This window comes from Lagopus muta, chromosome 4 (genome assembly GCF_023343835.1).
Source record: "Lagopus muta isolate bLagMut1 chromosome 4, bLagMut1 primary, whole genome shotgun sequence".
Taxonomy (NCBI): domain Eukaryota; kingdom Metazoa; phylum Chordata; class Aves; order Galliformes; family Phasianidae; genus Lagopus; species Lagopus muta.
The window spans coordinates 30,949,427-30,967,367 of NC_064436.1; the positions used below are offsets into that span (position 1 = coordinate 30,949,427).

Here is a 17,941-nt window from a genome sequence, read left to right on the forward strand (position 1 = left end):
GACATGACCACATAAATCCTTCCTTCAGTGGGGCAAGTAAGATGGGTTGTGTATTAAGCATCTAGAAATGAAATAACAGAGTTTTAACCAGTGTGATTCAAGAGCACTGGTAGAGGGCATGTATAAGGCCATCTATTGCTTATCTCCCATAGTCTAACATGTCAGTGGCATTTGGCTCTGACTATGACTGTGAAAGAGACACAGTAAGAGTGTTTGATGCCTAATTCTGAAAGGCTGGAATTTAACACTGGCCATTAAAGAAAATCTCAGCTGATGCTTAAAATACAGATTCTTAAAGCTGATGCTAAAGCACAAGATCAAATCTATCTGAATCGTTTTGTGAAGATGTAGCCCTTATTTTAGCTTTGGAAATATTTGTATCACCAGTGAAAAATCAGTCCACAGTGAATAAATAATTTTAAATCTGCTACTTGTTTATAAAGTCACATAGTGATTTGCTCCCACCTAGTGGATACAGAATCTCTTAACTGTTCACTGCTCTCAGAATCATTTCCTCCCTTAAGTCCTTTCACTGGCAACAGCAGAAAACAAATAAGAGCAAAGCATACTTTCACTAGACTTGTGGCAAGCAGTTACATTCAGTCTGTAGGAAAACATACTGCACTTTCTAAGAACTCTTTTTTCTATTTTTTCTACCAGCCAGTGGTCAGAATATTAGGGCTATTGTGAGGGATTAAAAAAAACCCCAAAATCTAATAAAGTTAACGGCTCAAAGGAACAAAGACTTTTTTGTTGTTCATAAAAAGATTAAAAAAGCTGTTTAAAAAATTCTATGAAAATAATGTAATGAAATTCCTAGGAATCCTATTAATACCTTACGGCTCAATGTTTTTGTATTTGTATTTTCATTTCTTTAATTGGCCTCATGCTGGGATCTAGAGGTCAAGTAGGATCTACTTGGGACTGACCTTCATCTCTAGCACAGATTTTTGCAAATACAACTTAGGCTAACATGTCCAACCCCCCTATTTCAGTACGTTACAAGAGAGGGCCCCAATCTGTGAGAAACACAGATCACCCTGAGTTAGAATATCAATATTGTGCTGGACTGAAAAACAAGGCACCATTAGCTGGAATAAAGCAGGGGGATCACCACTGAATATGTCCTAGCATGCAAGAAGTAAATTGTGTGGTTGACACCTGATCAGTGTAGTACCTTTAAAACACAGTAGTGTACAAATTTGGTACGTACACTATCTGATCATAAGCACAGGCTCTGACTCATCTTAGAAACCAGTACACAGAGACACAGTAGGTTCACCAGGTAGAACTGAAACTTCAGGCAGGATTAAATAAAGTGTATTATTTTTCATCAGAGTTCACTCAAGTATGAAATCTAAGTCTCTAACCTTGGAACCGTACTATGCACTGACACACTGCACTGAGACAGGAAGGGTTACTCTCATTTGCTGCAATCAGTTTGTTTCCTTACCATTACAGGGAGGGAGTTTACAAACCCTCACTGAGTCTGGCTTTTCTCCATCGCAATGGTCACCAGCACGGCATATGATCTGACGGGTCTCGGTTCCCTCCCCACAGGTCACAGAACACTATGAAACAGACACAAGACAATTCAGGGTATTTCACAGTAATGTGCAATAGCTAATGTGTCTAAAATAGCCCAGGGCTGGTTTTCACATCAGGCTATACATTCCAGCAGTTTGTTTTTGAGAGCAGCCTTTAGTGAAGGCTGACATTATGGAAAAATATGTCAAGCAAGAGGATAGCATTTTCATCAGTCCTTGCTTTTTGCAATATCAAATTTATTATTAGAATATATTATAGATTTTTCTTCTTAGTCTTCCTATAGCTTATTACTTGACAGTGTAACAGAAAGAGAATAAAAAAGACTATGGAATTCTAACTTAGTGTTCACTGCGTTAGCTGTAGCATTCAGATGTTTGTTCCTATGACATCAGAGGAATATTAACACTTACAGAAACTCTGTGATTCCAATGCAAGTCCACACCGGTATAAAAAAAAAAAAGTTATGCTATCCTCAGAACTGGGGAAATGAAACGTTGGAAAGTTGACAGAAACAAAATGTCTACGTTTGTTCAGCAGGATTATGTATTTGACACTGGAGATATTTTCAGAGTTTGTTTCTAGGGAATTTGGGAGAGCTATAGAAGCCCAAGAGCCAGGAAGACATTATCTACTGCTGATTTTCACATTTTGGAGATCTCTGACCAGTGCAGACAGGAACGTTCACCACAGGCACAGCTCCAACATCAGAGGTGTGAGGTGCTACAAAGGTGCATTACTCGCTCACAATTGCTGCTTGCCTACCTCAGACCAGGGCCCAGCTTTCCACTGCGCAGGGCATGGTACTCGGTTGCACGGCCTGCGACTTTCAGGGCGATCTCCACTACAGTACTTGAAATGGACAGAGCGGTTTGCACCATCATGAAGGGGCTGAATGCAACGCACAGTGCGGATCTGGTAGCCTGAATTCCCACAGGTTTTTGTGCAGTATTCCCATTCATCTGCTGCCCACCTTAAAAGTAAAAAAGGAATTAAATGCCTTCACAACTTTTACCATTATCCAAACTGCTGCCAGTTCAGTCAGTTCTTAGCATGTTGTTTTTTGTTGCATTTTTGGGGGGATGGAGGAGGGAAGTGAGCAGGATGGGAAGGGTAGGGAGGATGAAAACACTCAGCAAGATTGTACAAAGGTTAAAAAAAAAAAAAAAAAAAAAAAAAACACCAAAAAAGAACAAAGCACATTTATTACGCAAGATCTCCAATCCAGAAAGCTATTAGTATCATACCAAATTTGGCTTAGGCTCATTTTCACCCCTACCACAAGGAGCAACCATTTGTATTCTTATGCATGACCAACTTACAGAGGCCGTGTACATTCCTGAAGATTGCACATTCTACGAATTGGCTTTGGCTTTTTGCTGGCTTCACAGAAGCTGCGATGAACCATTTTGTTATCACTCTTCCTGCGACACCCATACTTGGTATACTGGAATCCTGAAAATATTTCAGAAAAATTAGGAAAAGCAGACTCTTGTTAGAAATGTTTTTTTTAAATATAACTTTCAAGTACGATTAAATAGTTTTACATGACAGATATTTACAAGGTATTAAAACATGCTCACAATTTGTTCCGTTGTCAGGCATAATATTGTTGCAGAGTGCTGTTTGGATGTTGTTTAAAACATGGCACTATGGTAGATTTATAAGGCCGGAAGGGGCTCTAGGACCTTTTAACCTCTGCACTGCACACACAGATCATGGTACAGAGAGGGGAGAAACTACCTCCTTAACATCAAGCAGCAGGTCACTTACTAAGTGGGCAATTAACTCAAGACCCAGGTCACGTTTTAGCATTCTTGCTACTCAAATTACTTGCTCAACTGCTCTACATAGGAGTTAAAGTTAATTAGAAATTTACATTACCCATTATTTGCATAGGAATAACACACTGTAAGCAAAGTGAACAATCAGTAGCAAAAAATGGCTGAATGCATGCTTTCAAAGTGACCTTGGTGCTGAATTTAACAGCTAAAAAGGACTACTTCTTTCTAGGCTGGAAGTGACACTTTTGAATAATCAGACACTTAAGATATTTTAAGTTTGGGCACCCAAAATAACAAGCTGTTTCTAAAATGGAAGCTCAAGATTTCTAAAGCATTCACTTCCCCCACCTTTTACTCTTCCACTTCTGGTAATTTGTCATTACTAGAGGGTGCTACATCATCTGTTTACCTCCACCACAGGGTTTGGAGCACTGTGACCAACTTTTCAACGCCCACTCAAAAGTATCTATTTCCTCCTGTAGGACGTTGTTGCTGTTGATAGTTGGTACTGAATCCTCGTGAATGATGTATTTGTAAGTCAGGCTAGATCTTGTGTCATTCTCCCGAGGAATGATCTATTAATAATCAAATGCAAACAGTGGTAGAAAACCAAAGCTATTATTTATTCTGTTGCAGAGTAAAGAAAGTACAGCCTCCTAGGGAAACGTGCAAACTGCTGGTTAACTAATTGGGAAAAAAAGGTTTTCTTTTTTATCTTCACAGCTATAACTAACAACAGAAAGATCAACAGAGCTGTTTAAAATGAGACATCTTTATAATGCTAGATTTATTCGCTGGCCAAATAGAACACCTCTACCTAGGATGAAATGATGCTGTGGCCCAGTGATCTACTTGGCAAGAGAGCAAACAGCGTTTGACATGTAATGCCTGTTTTTGTCCAAAGTGTCCCACTGACATCTGAGAACACACTACTGCAGCATGAACAGACAGCATTTTACCAAGGAGAGTAAAAGCTAATGAGAAAAGGGCTTTAGCCTGTCAGCTGTTCCATCTGCATAGGTCTTTCAGAGAGGCATTACACAGCAAGGTCTAATCTTGGCACAATCTCCATGCTGGCCATGGACTTCTGTAAAAGACAAAATCACTGTGTTCCCACTGCTTGGCATACTACTTACCAGGACAACCACTGCATCATGCAAAGGCCCATCAGTGTGCAGAGTTTCTATGTCGTCTTCTATATTGTATTCCCATTCCACACCCAGGTCGATGAAAGATCGAGATCTGGCCTCCTCCCCCTTTCCATTCAGAATATAGTGCCCTGTAGCCTGGTTCTTAATTGCTGAAAGGATTGAAAAGAGTGACAGTTGTGCCTCTTATCATACCATCTCCAGTCATGAAGGCCTATGTGAAACTTGTCAGGAGACATCACAGAAAGCCTCTTGAACAAACCAGCTAGTGCTGTAGATGCACTTGCACAGAAATAGGCCCTCCAAGGCCAACCCATGTAACCTTCACATTCCAGGCTGATGACAAGTACATCTGAATATTTGATTCAATTTTGCACCACCTTATTCATATGAATTAGGTACAGAAAGTACCTCTTCACATGTATTACGTATGTTTTCCGTACTGGCATAGTTCCCAGGAAGTACAGTAGTAGCAAGAAACTCAGGTCAAATCCTCAAAGTCTCTTGTCCTCCTTGTTTGCAGAAGACCAAACCCAACACTACTGAGAACTCCCCTTAGTGTAACAGACATCTCAGCAGACTACAGATGCATTTCTTATATTCCTCAGATTATACAAGTGACACCTTTTTTCACACTTCAGTTTCTTCAGCATATGTATGTGCCAGATGCTAAAATGAATAAGCAGAGTCAAGGCATTCAAACCTCTGGGAAACTGTTCCTGCAACACATTTTGCAAATCAGGTCCTGTAGGAATTGGATTACAAGCTGATAAATTAGAAATCTAGAGAAAGACTTTCATTACTTTCCTTTGTACATCCCTTTCTAAATCACCGTAAAACATTTAAAAATATTTAAACATTTAATTTAAATTTAAAAATATGCCAACATCTTACATGCTCCTATTATTATAGCAATCAAAATGCAAGAGTTTTGCAGTGTACCTACTTAGAAATTGTGATAAAACTACTTACTACCAAAACAAAATGATTCTCTCAGGGGTACTGTCACATTGTGCTTGGTCCAAACTGAAGTTCTCAAACCTCAAAAGCCAACAATTTTTCTCTCTGACATTATCACAGCCTTAACTATTTCCTCTCTTCTGCTTTGTTTTTTAAATTTCTTTTTCTGTTCTTACTAATTTTTTAATAACAGATATAACTCTGCCAGAAGAGTTTATAATTCAGACACTGCCAGGGCAGATAAAAAACTGATTAAATGTATGTCAAAGTCAATGGAAGACCTCATCCCTTCAGTGTAAGCTAAAAATCCCCTAAGCATTATACAGCAATAAGTAGCAAGTTACAGACTGATATAACAATATATGATCTTTCCTACAAAAGAAAAATCCAAAATGAAAGGGACCGAAAATACATCACAAGTTTCCCAATCTTCTTTTCATGAAAAAAGCTGTTGTTTGCAATCTGCAGCAAATAAGATTGTTAAAGACACTGAATTGAAGATACTGAATTCACATATTAAAATGCATCTTTTTTACCTTGACAGTATCATTTAAATAAGAGTGATGAGAGTCTTTTATTAGTAAACATGCAAATTGGGATCAGTCTAATATTTTGAGGAATTCATATGAGAAGTAAATTTCATTACTAAGCTTACATCGTCAATCTGTAACATGCGATTCTGAATGCAGAAATTTACTACTTTAGTTTGGTTCTCATTTCTCAGGTTCTTCTGCATGACTGCCCATGCTTCTCATCATGCCTCAAAGCCAAACCTGAGGGAGGAACTTACCAAGAAAATGAGGAGAAGCCTCGTCTTCTTGGATAAACACATGTCGAGCACCAGGAGGGATGTCAAACATCTTAAGGTACCCTTTGGCATGTGTAGTAGTCAATGGAGAAAGCAGAGGAGGAAATAAAAAGTAATAGCCATGGTTAGGAGTGCTCTACATTATTCAGCTTCTACTTGCAGAAAGGGGCATCCACCAACTGAGAAGCAGTGTCAGAAAGAAACTGATCAAATAGCTTTGTAACATATTTGACAGGACCTCCTTGTGTTTTTCCTCTTTCCAGGAGTAAAGAGAAACCAGTTACAAATCTATTTGTCTCTTGATTAGCTATATTGCTATTGGTCATATTGATTAACAATTCAGGCAAAAAAAAATGTTTCCAATGTTTCTGAGTGTACAAGGGAGAAGAACGATTCTTCCTGCTTATTTTTTTCCAAATCACTCATCAGCCAGGCTGTGGGATTTGAGTTTACTTACTGTACTGATACACATATGTCTCTTCAGTGTGTCTGTTTCCCTTTGAGACATCAGTGATCCTGGAGAAAGGTGGATGTAGTAGATTGTATTGTCACTACACATAAGGAAGGGCTTGTCTACATGGAAGTTAATCCAAACAATTTAAAACTACAGATGTAAAATGTATCAATTCAAGTATTACTGCTGAAATGAAATGGCTGATTTCAGCTCTATGCAGTTAAGAATAAAAAGCTGTCCCCAAAGACAGTAATTCATATTTTAAATTTCAATTATTTATCCGTCTAAATAATTAATGTAATGTTCAGTATGTCATTCTGTCATTCAGGAAGACTAAAATCCATCCTGAGAAACTGTCAACAGTCACTTCTATTGCAAGTTTTAAACAAGAGCTTCACAAGCACTGAAGTGAATCTAATTAATTTGATGTAAGGATGCAAAACTCTTAGTGTATGGCACTTTCATATTTCTGTATTTTCCCTTTAATGTCTGCATATTCAGTTATGACAAATCTCTTTAGATCCATTTTTAAAGAACAAAGAGCCACATATGTGTAATTTCATGGATTTGGCTGATGAGAGTCTGCAAAAACAGCATTCAATGATCTTTTTACTGTCCATCTTTTGAGCATATGAAACAAAGCTTTTGCCTGAATAGGTGTTATGTGTCAGTGCCTTTTTGGAGATGAGAACTGCAGCAAGAACTCTCCAGTTGCCATGGATGCCTCTTTCTGCAAGCACCTGAACTTACCCAGAGTATTTTTAGACTCCCTTGTTTCAGAAAGGGAAATATTGCGAGCTCCTTTGGGCAATGTAAATGCTCCTCTCGTCTTCCCTTAAATAGAATGTCTATAATTAGTGTTATGGGAGCCAAGTCTTGCTATTTCATTGACTGCATTGTCAGCCAGATGGTCTTAACAAATATAAAGTATAATTTACATTATGTGTTCAGATGCACTTAAAGCAGCATTAGACACATCTAGCAATTTTTAACAGTCAATGAAATTTAGACCACTGAAAATTCAGGTAGGTGATTTTAAGTTGGATACTTGCAGATTTCATTTTCCAGAAACTTGAATTCTTTTTGGCACCTCTTGCTTAAATGTTTTCCTGTTGGAAGAGGTCAATTAGTTTTTTTAATGACTAGACTGCCACAGATACTGTAAAACAATAAACATTTCATAAACGCTTTCATTAACATTTGGAAATGGCTCACTAATAGCAGTATTTCCTGAACTATATTTCTAGTACTCTCTATCACTTAGACGTAGCACTTTCCAGACACTGAGAACACTGTGAAAACACCCAGTAACGTGCTGTCACCTTAGAAGACAATGCAGTTACTCGGTGGTTCCCAGGCAAAAATACTGAGCCACTACATGATGGGGTTAGTATTATACTTTGCCCTCTGTTGACCTCTCATTTGCCCTGTTATCTCCTAGGGAGTAAGCCAAACCTCAAGCTTAGGCTTGTACATCAACTGCAAGCTATAATTTGTAAACCACTGCTATAGAATACAGAAACCAGATGCACCAGAAAAAACTCTACTGGACTGGATCCAGAATTGTGACATGAATATTCCCTCTGCCCCCAAAAGTACAATCATTTACTTCTAGTGAAAAAGATTAGAAATATGCTTAGAAGGCCGTGCACTAATTTCTGCTGATTACAGTTTGTTTTTTTTTCTGTTTTCAGAAAAGCACAGTGACTGCCAGCTCAAGAAACACACAGGCCTGTATAAGAGGCTCAAATTATAATCTTCATTCCATTACTCCCCACATCACAGTAATTGTTGTGTAATTTCATGTCTAATCCACCAGTTGCTTTTATCACTTTAAGAAAGGTCCTCTTATGGCACTTGCAGCTACAAGCTGTAAACTCCAGTTGGCTTGTAATTAATATGTATTTTCAGCAGAATATTTTACATATTTTCTTTCCATTTGCACATTATCTTTGTCCAAGTTTAGTTTGGTTAGTCACTTACTGTCCAAATGTAATTACTGATGCTGAAATAAAGCTTGCTTCATGGCAGCAACTACCAGTTTTTAAACTGTTAATGCAGATATCCATGTTATCTGTCCCTAAGTCTTTCTCCACTCTATCTTAAAACATTTGGTTCTACCAAACAGACGTTCCTGAAATAGCTGCTACCAGTCATACAGAAGATGCATATCCCTGAGTACATTCCCCAAAGTGAAATAAAGGCCATATAGGAAAGTCTTAAAATGCACAGTATTCTTAAATGTATGTACATATATATATATATGTATGTATATAAAACATTATACTGCCCTAACTCAACAAATAACTGACCAGATAGAAATTTCTGAAAAGACCAAGGGGTCTTGAATTATTATTGATAAGAGATTTGTTATAGAGTACCCCAGTCCAGTCTGAAAACTTTAACCAGGTTAATGTCATCATATGCTTCATTGGATGTCATTCACACAACTTGAGAGAAATGAGGGTTTCTGCCAAAATGTTTCTGTCTTTGATTTAGAATTAAGTTGAATTTATTTTTCATTTATTTATTTGACTAAAAGGCTACAATTTGTGATGAGACTGATCTGACACGAGAATCCACGTGTTCACGTGAAAAGAAGTTCAGAACTTCAATTAACGACTCTTAAGTTTAGGTTTAAGAAGAAAAACTCATGAATAGCTTACACTTCAAAAGGGAGGAAAAATATTTCTTCTAGTCCTCCTACAGAATAAGGCATGCTATACTTAGCATCAGGCAAAGCACCTCAATTTCTTCTGAATGTCACTCTTAGGGACAATAGTTCTTTTTTTTGGCAGAACTCAGTGTATCCCCATTTAGCACAAACACTGTCTGTGGGCTTCAACATTTACAAAGAGCTAAACATGCTATGCCTGGGGAGTATTTCTAGATACACTGCACAAATGGAGTTTTCTTCTGTTAGGTCCTTCAAAAGACAGAAACATTACAGTGTTTTAAAGGATCTAATTTCTTTATCAAGCACTAAACCATTTTGGCACATCAAGCTAAAATTCTTGTTTTGCTACCTTGAAGTAAGCCACGTTTCTGATCAGTCTTCAAAAACAGTAAGCATGACAGAAACATATGAGATAATAGAAACTATATTCAGATGCATGAATATGCTATTCCTACCAAGCTTTTTGGGAGTGCGGGTAAAGGTTCCTTTCACAGTTCGGCAATGGGAGTTATCTCCACCACAGACGCCACACTTATCTTCAGCTTTATTAGAACCAATTTCCTTGTCACAACCCACTTTCTGCAGAATGAAGAGCAAAAAGAAACATGGCTTTATCATAAGCTGTAAGGTTTAGCTGTAGAGGGATGCAATCTCAAAATCAATGCATAGAGGAAATTACTAGCCAACAGTGATCTATTTCATTTAAACACAGATTACTTGAAAGCCTGTTGCTGGGTAATGGTTTTCAGGTGAAGAACAGGAATTGATTCTCAGATTATATCCACTGTACATCAAGACTAGGAAAGATGGAAAAGAGCAAAATAGGGACAATTCCTTTCAGATGCAAAACTAAGTGAAAAAATGGCAAATGAAATTGTCAGTTGAAGAAAAGTAAATTGTTTCCGTGGAATGGACCTGTGTCATTGCTCTAATGTAATTTAATTCTGAAGTAATTATGATGAATATGATGCTGCAAATATTTCAAAGCATCTGCAAAGTCTGTCTCTTTTTCTCTGATTGCTGCTGAACAGTTATTTAACACAGCACAGTCCAAACTCAGCAATGAGCTTGAGAAGCTGTCACTCACCACACATTCTCCACGAACACAAATGCTATAGGGATCTTTATATGAACAGCGAGTCCCATCATGTGCCAATTGTTTCATATAAGCAACATCTCCCGTTTCTTTGGACTGGCAGTACAGGTGGCATCTCTTATTAGCTGCATAGCAGGAAAACAGACGTAACTGCATAAGTTAAAAGCAATTCAGATGAGTTTCAGAAAAACATCTCACTAAAGGCATAAAGAGAATATTACAGAGATAGAATGGACCTTATGCAGACACCGGGGGGGGGAAAAAACAACTAATTTGCTGTTGTGTGAATTTTGGGCCTATCATTATCACAGATACTCTCACAGAAATCAGACTGCTTCCAAAGAAGCTCCTAGAACTGGGTTCCCCACTATTCTTCAAGTAGCCTTCAGTTTGATTCTGTTGCAGCAGTGCAGAGTTTAGGAAATTACATCACATGAAAGAATAGAAGATTTGGATTTCAAATTCCTTTAGTCTTTTTGGAAAATTCCAGCTGAACAAATATTTCTTTATCACTACTTGAATCTGATCCCTTAGCCATGCATATGAAGAGTTTCAAAGGAGATGCCTGAGAAAAAATACTAGCAACTCAAAGCAGCTCTGAAATCCCTTTCAGCAAGCAATGAATCTTTATGCTTGAAGCTGTCCTTTTTACTCAAGATGACTGCTGGATTATATTAATGTTAAGAGTGAAGAGTCAGGCTCAGGTAGATGGATTTATCTAAGAATGGGAAAATACTTAGAAGGACTTCTCAAGTAGAACACTAATTAGAACGCTATTACAACTTCCAGTGCAATTTCCTAGCAGCAGTCCTCATTGACCATTAACATTTTGCACTCATATAGATGAACAGCTGTACAGGAGAGACCAAGAAGAGTCCTTCATGATCTGAGCAGCACCTTTCCACATTTGGCCCCAACAGCAGAGCCAGAGCTTCACAGTGTGCTGCATTAATTGCTATGGCACCCACCAGCTATTCCATCAGGAGCTCAGAGCCTCTATGCCTCTTGCTACATCCTGTTCTCACTAGGAGGAGGATGAAAATCAGAGGAAAACAGCTGGGCAAGGGTTGGTGAAGTTACAACTGTCTCACACTGCAGCTATTCCTTTACCATGGGCCATCCTCTTTTCCTGCTTTTTAGTCATACCTACTACAGTTTTCTTACGCTGTAGTCTCTACATGGCAAAAGAAACAAGACCCCTCCCCCATAAGATCTGTGAGATTCCAGCACTGACTTGTAGTAAACACAAATAACAGAACTTACAGTCAGGGTGTTCATATGGCAGCCAGTGGTGTTTGCTGTTCTGATACTCAAAGTGGGAATTGCGTTGCTGACATTGCTGCGCTCTGAAGTCCTCAAAGTGCTTCGGACACTCTTCCGTATTACACAGTTGAAACTCAAAATTGACACCAACACAATCTTCACCTCCATTAATTGGCCTGGGAGAAGAAAACATCTGTGAGATTATAAAACCCTCAAGGTTTTGGGTCTACAATTTTGTTATCAGTCTTAAGTGGAATTTCACACTCGATTCTAAAGAGACAATTTCACAAAATAGGAGTGTGAACTGACAGAACTGGAAACAAAGCAGTTACCTTGCACAGGTATGCACTTGCAACGTAACCTCCATGCTTACTCAAACATCCCAAAGGCATATGCTGACATGCAGAAACAATACATATACACATCTATGCTGTCAATAGTTGATTTACAACTGGAGACTATCTAACAGTTCATCCCAAAGCTTGTTGAGCTTGCACTCTATGTTCTCTTCACTCTCTCACACATCAGTTAAATTTTTCATAGGATGGTTTTCCACAGGCTTTCCTCTGGAAATTACTGGATTCACTAAAAATGATTCTGGCTCCTTGCAAAAGGTGATGTTTCAAGGGGCTTGAACACAATGTGAATTTTAGGAGATTCCATCTCAAAACACAAATGCCATTTCAGCAGACACCTACAATGATTACCAGTTCACTGGAACTACCACCAAGGCAGAAGACCTACATTGGATTGTTGCACTGGCGCGTTCGGAAGCGAACTCCAGTTCCACAGGTTCGTGAGCAGGAGCCAAATTTTGTCCAGGGTCCCCAATTGCCATCCTGCTTCAGCTGGTTAGCATTCTTCCACATGCAGTGACCTTTGTAGCACCACTGAGAGAAAACAGGCATGGAAAGCAGGAGAGCAGAAACAAAATCAAACCAAACATAATCACAGTAAATTTAAAAGTGCAAAGAGGTGAGCTCGTGGAGCAAAGAGGGTATTCGTACTCTAGGCCCAGCAGTGCCCAATCCCTCTCTTTCATGGCAGTCTGTTCCATGGATAAACAACAGTGCCACATCTGAGCGTGTATCCTTCTATGGGCAGAAACACGAAGATCAACACGTTCTAATGTTCTTTTGACTTCATTGAAGTCATCCTTTGTCTCATACGAATCCTAATTCCTACCATGTTTTAAAGGAATTTTTATGTTCTGACTACTGTATCACAGAATAAGATCCTTGCTGAAGATCAGTAGCTTTTTTTTCTTTTTTTCCTCATACTCAAACATTATATTCACGCAAACAAGATGCAACAGCAGGCTAGTCACTAGTCAGCAAGTTTTTTGGCTACTGGTTAGGGCATTTCCAGACATCATAAGTGGCTCTCCTGTAGCTGAAAATACATGGAATTTGTTAAATAAACATTTGCTTGAGTATAATTGTATGATCAAAAATGAATTAGCAGCAGAACATTCTCTAATGTTAAAAGACAAAATTAAAGAGCTAATCCTAAGCCTGTACAAACATTTAGCCACAGGATGTCTGGACCACAAGTACTAAGAAGAGTTTGGGGCTACGTACTCCCATCCTACAGTGATTCTGTCATCTGCTACCATGGATTCTTAATGACACTTTAAGGACACTTTGCAGAAGAGAGAATAACATTAAAAATAATAATAATTAAAAAAAAAAAACATAACAAAAAGGCTACAGAGGAAAATGTGAGTGCCCTACACCTCACCTATGATTTTAACACCCTCACCTTCCAAAATATAGCCTATGTAACAGCCAGCTTTGTACATTTCAAAGAAGACAAAGTGGGAAATCACAGCTCCCACTTTTTCCTTTCTTTGGTGCCAACTGGGGGGATGCTGTGCAATTGTCTATTTTCCTGTGCGCTTTTCAACCCAAATTAATGCAACTGCTTGTGTTTCTTTTTAATACATAGTTGGAAACGCAATACTTACTTTTCCAGGGGCACATTCTGTCCCATCGAGTGGAGGTCCTTTCTTAGTCTTACAGAAATATGGGTTATCTGGATGGCTACACCACAACTGCTTGCACGGATCAAAGGTTCGGAACTGAAATATAGGACATTTATGAGATGAAAAACAACATTAGATTACTGATACCTTTTGGGTAAGGATTCAAACCAATCTAATCTATGCTAATGTAGCATAGCCACCAACAAGTCAAGTATCTTTGGAAAGAAAATGGCAATGATTACTCCCCACATCCTCTGGTGCTGAAGGAAGGAGGAGATGCCCAGAAGTGGGAGGAAAATTAGTTTTCTCCCTTTCTTTCTTGGGATCACAGGCTTGCTGCCACAAGTCTGTGTCATGTAGACCACGCTGCTGTCCTCTTGACTGCTATACCAAATGACTCAGATGACTGGCTCTGGCTTTCACCCATAAATATCTCTCTCCTTCTTTATTGTATCTGCTTAAACTATTCCATTAACTGATCTTTAATTGTGAGAAAATACATTGCAACTATTAAGTAAGGCCAAACACCAACTTGCTGAAATGAATGTCTGTCTTTGCAATGACTGCCTTGGACATACCGCTGTGCACATTTTATAGCCAACACCAAAATCAAAGCGGCACTGTTCATCCATGGAATAATTGATGCCTGGCAGTTCAGGGAGCTTGGGCCAATCATGTTCAAAAGGATCGTCAAGAAGACAGTCGTAAGAGCTGTGGAAAGATGCACAGAAAAGATAGTGAGAAAATGTAGTAATTGTTTTCTTTTATCAATACAATCAAACTCTTCATTCTGAGATGTCAATATTGTGACAATATTCATTTTCTCAAACCTGTTATTGTTACCTGAAGCACTAACAGCCCCTTCTCTAGAATACTGCTCAGTGAAATGTGACTGAGCACTGGATGAGAAGATCCTACAGAATCCCTGTATTTGCTGGATACTGAGGAGAAGCATCTCCCGCCCTTCCCTGATCTAATGGTACATGTAGAATTTGCACTTTCTTTTCCCATCACCAGAGACAGAAAACAAGCACTTCTCAATTCTCAGTTCCAAAAGGCAACATTTCAATGTGCTTCAAACTGTAACATGAATCCTATATAATCCCAGTATAAGGATTATACACCTTCTGTAGTCAGAGTGAGCCTTTCCACTGACTTTACGGGGCTTTAAAATAGAACAGTAGTCTGAGAACAGGCCCTCTTACCTGAAATCTACAGCATACACAGGGACAAAAAACAGGTTATGCAAAGGGCAAGAATAAGGCCTGCTTTTTACTCATTCCTGTTAAACTTTTGGTGGGCTGCTCTTCCTGCACAAGGATAAAATTCCATTTTAATCTCAAAGGTCTTGATGTAAAATTTCATGCTTCAGGTTACTGATGGGATTCCTCATTGGAATCCATGCCATAGTGGGTCAATTTAAGTTTTCACTCAGTTCTGACTTGCAAAACCAGTTATTCGCAATAAAGGAGTAAGAACTGGATGAGAAAGCATTTACATGGGAGACTATGCACATAAATACAGGGAGACATCACTCCTATGCTCTCTGTTTCCCTTTTCTCCCTAATTCAGTGACATTCATGTTGCATTTTCTCTCTTCCACAGATTTTACTAGTTCTTCTCAGCTTAAGGCTTCATCTTCCCAGTTTCACAAAACCACTTGTACAGAAATAAAAAATGTAGGAAAAACACCAACTTCCTTAAATAAAGTCTTCCAGAGAGAGACCCGGTACCATTCCCAGAAGATGCAACGAGTGTTGTGTAAAACTGTAGGTGAGGATGCACTGTTCCTGATTTTGCTTTTCTAATATAGATGCATGGCAACAAAGGTGATCAGAAAACTGTATTACTGGAGAGAGCCAGAAATGGAGGTTCCTCTTCCTCACTGCTGCTGCAGTGATGGACAGGGAAGCCTACTGGAATTCCTCTGTATATCTGTTTGGAAGGAGAGCAGCCTACACAAGAGGATCCCATTCCTTCCTATCTGTGAAGCCTCAGTACCACTGTGTTTATAAAAGAGACTTCCACAGACAAGGGTTCAATTTATGACACTTGAGGATTGTTTCTCTTCTTTGCTCTCTGATGAAGGGCAGCCCATTGGCCCCACATCTCAGGGAACTGCAAAGACTTCTGTTTCCTTTAGTAAAACCACCATCAATGAGTGCTAATAAGTTCTTACTGTATATATCTTTTGAGTTCTTGGCCACTGCATCTGGACCAGTGGTAACGATGAAAGGCAGCCTGCACCAAGGGAGCCATAACACTCCCCATTGCTGTCTCATCCCCACATCTGTTCCCTTGCCCATCATGCTCCATTCCCAGCCTGAAACAAAGAATTGGTATCAGAGCTTCAGCAGTTTCTACTTTTCAATTGGTAGAACAGCTGTAAAGAAAACAGTTTCTCATGCAAATGTAGTCATTCAAGATGAAATTGTTCTCTGCATGCTACAGATATCACCTGCTTTTCAAACAGAACTTTGATGTCAAAACATAAGGACTCTAAATACTTTAGAAACTAATTAGATGATGATTTCTACATTGGATAACAGAAAACGGCAGTTCTGCTTACCACTGAGCATCTCATTCAGACATTTAATTACTCATGACTGCATACTCATTTATCAAAAGCACCTACTTATACATCGAGCTAACACTCGGTTGTAATGCTGTGCATCCAAAGAGCTAACTAAGTTAGCATAATAAATTTCCAAAAGTGTGCATCTGGTGCAGCTTGTCGGGCAAGTGACATGATCACCTCACATTTGGCTAAACTCCTCCTACATTACTCTGGACAAAAACAACAACAGAGCCCACTGAGCTGAACAAGAAGCCTGCACTACTTAAAGACAACATTAATTCACCCAGCAGTTGACAGAGATCTTTCCCTGAATCAATTATTCTCAGCCTAACATTTTATCACTCCTTAAGAAGTATCAAATTAACAAATCAGCACTTTCAGTCAATGAGAAGAAAGAATTTTAAGGATGCTTGGTAAGCTACCGTCTCCACTGCTTGGGCTTTCCAGGTTTCTTTCTTAATTATCTCACCATCACCCTAAAGAAAATGGGTTCCTGCTCTCTCTTTCCTTTGTCTTCTTCCCTCGCTTACTTACTCATTGCTAAAACCACCGATGCGTTCCATGATGATAATGTTATTTAGATGGCTGTCATATAGCCATTAAAATTAAATCACTTTAAGTAAAAAGGAGATGCAGCACCATATTGTTAATCTAATTTTATGTTAGACTTACACGTGACCAGTTTCATGAGCAACAACAAAAGCTGATGAAAACCCATCCTCATGGTTGAGAGTACAGCTTCGGACCGGGTGACACATGCCAGTAACAGGAGCATATCCTATTGAGAGAAATCATGTCTGACTGCTTTACCCATTACATTTCACAGAATCACAGAATGGCTTGGGTTGGAAGAGAAATTAAATCCCACTCACTTCCAACACGCAGCTGGTTACTACCCACCAGATCAGGCTGCCCAGGGTCCCATCCAACCTGGCCTTAAGCATCTGCAGGGATGGGGCATCTGTAGCTTTTCTGGACAGCCTGTTCCACTTGCCACCCCAATAAATTTACTACCAGAGAAGAACCAAGGATTCTCTTCCTCTGATTGTCAATTTCTCCTGTCTTTGCAATTCCTGTCAGTGCTAATGGCTCTGACAAACTCGGTTTGATTCTGCATACATCTAGATTACTTCAGGCACTTATACTCATAAAAAAAAATGCAGAAGATTCCCATTCAATTAAAAGACAGAGTTTTTTTCATTTGTTTGTATGTATTTATATTAATGCCATAATGTAATTACTGCTTAGTAAATATTACATGCCTTGTCCTCAGCAAAAGCCAAAATCTGAAGGTAGGGAGACTGCCTAAGATCTCATCCTGGAATGCAAGTCCAGACATGAATGAGGACTCAGGACTCTTGCCTTATCCTGAAAGATGAAGGAATTGAACATAGACATCTACAAAATCTCTAGCCAGATGGTCAGAACATGGCACATTTTTCAAAAAGCTATGTGAAGAAGCAGACTCATGCCTCAGTAAGAGCTCACCAGCATAAAATCTGAAAAGCCTTCTTAATAAAGGATATTTCTGACTAAAAGCAGGTCTCTCTTACCTTGTACTAAGCAAAAATTGGCAAATTCTGCACATTAGACCTGAATGATACCATGCTAAACCATGTATCTTACTGCTTCTCCATGACTAGA

General features: G+C 38.9%; 1 protein-coding gene across 3 annotated transcripts in view; it reads right to left on the reverse strand.

Annotated features, from left to right (window-relative positions):
- The window catches only part of ADAMTS3 (ADAM metallopeptidase with thrombospondin type 1 motif 3), a 141,866-nt gene that overhangs the window by 6,333 nt on the left and 117,592 nt on the right, over positions 1 to 17,941 (reverse strand). For all 3 annotated transcript variants that reach the window (XM_048942692.1, XM_048942691.1, XM_048942689.1), the window contains 14 exons: positions 16,970 to 17,075; positions 15,899 to 16,042; positions 14,298 to 14,430; positions 13,702 to 13,815; positions 12,480 to 12,625; positions 11,736 to 11,911; positions 10,464 to 10,597; positions 9,832 to 9,955; positions 6,228 to 6,308; positions 4,466 to 4,629; positions 3,739 to 3,904; positions 2,868 to 3,000; positions 2,311 to 2,518; positions 1,454 to 1,571 (listed from right to left, as the gene is read on the reverse strand). In XM_048942692.1, coding sequence (XP_048798649.1) covers positions 1,454 to 1,571; positions 2,311 to 2,518; positions 2,868 to 3,000; positions 3,739 to 3,904; positions 4,466 to 4,629; positions 6,228 to 6,308; positions 9,832 to 9,955; positions 10,464 to 10,597; positions 11,736 to 11,911; positions 12,480 to 12,625; positions 13,702 to 13,815; positions 14,298 to 14,430; positions 15,899 to 16,042; positions 16,970 to 17,075 — 1,947 coding nt within the window. The remainder of the gene's footprint in view (positions 1 to 1,453; positions 1,572 to 2,310; positions 2,519 to 2,867; positions 3,001 to 3,738; positions 3,905 to 4,465; positions 4,630 to 6,227; positions 6,309 to 9,831; positions 9,956 to 10,463; positions 10,598 to 11,735; positions 11,912 to 12,479; positions 12,626 to 13,701; positions 13,816 to 14,297; positions 14,431 to 15,898; positions 16,043 to 16,969; positions 17,076 to 17,941) is intronic.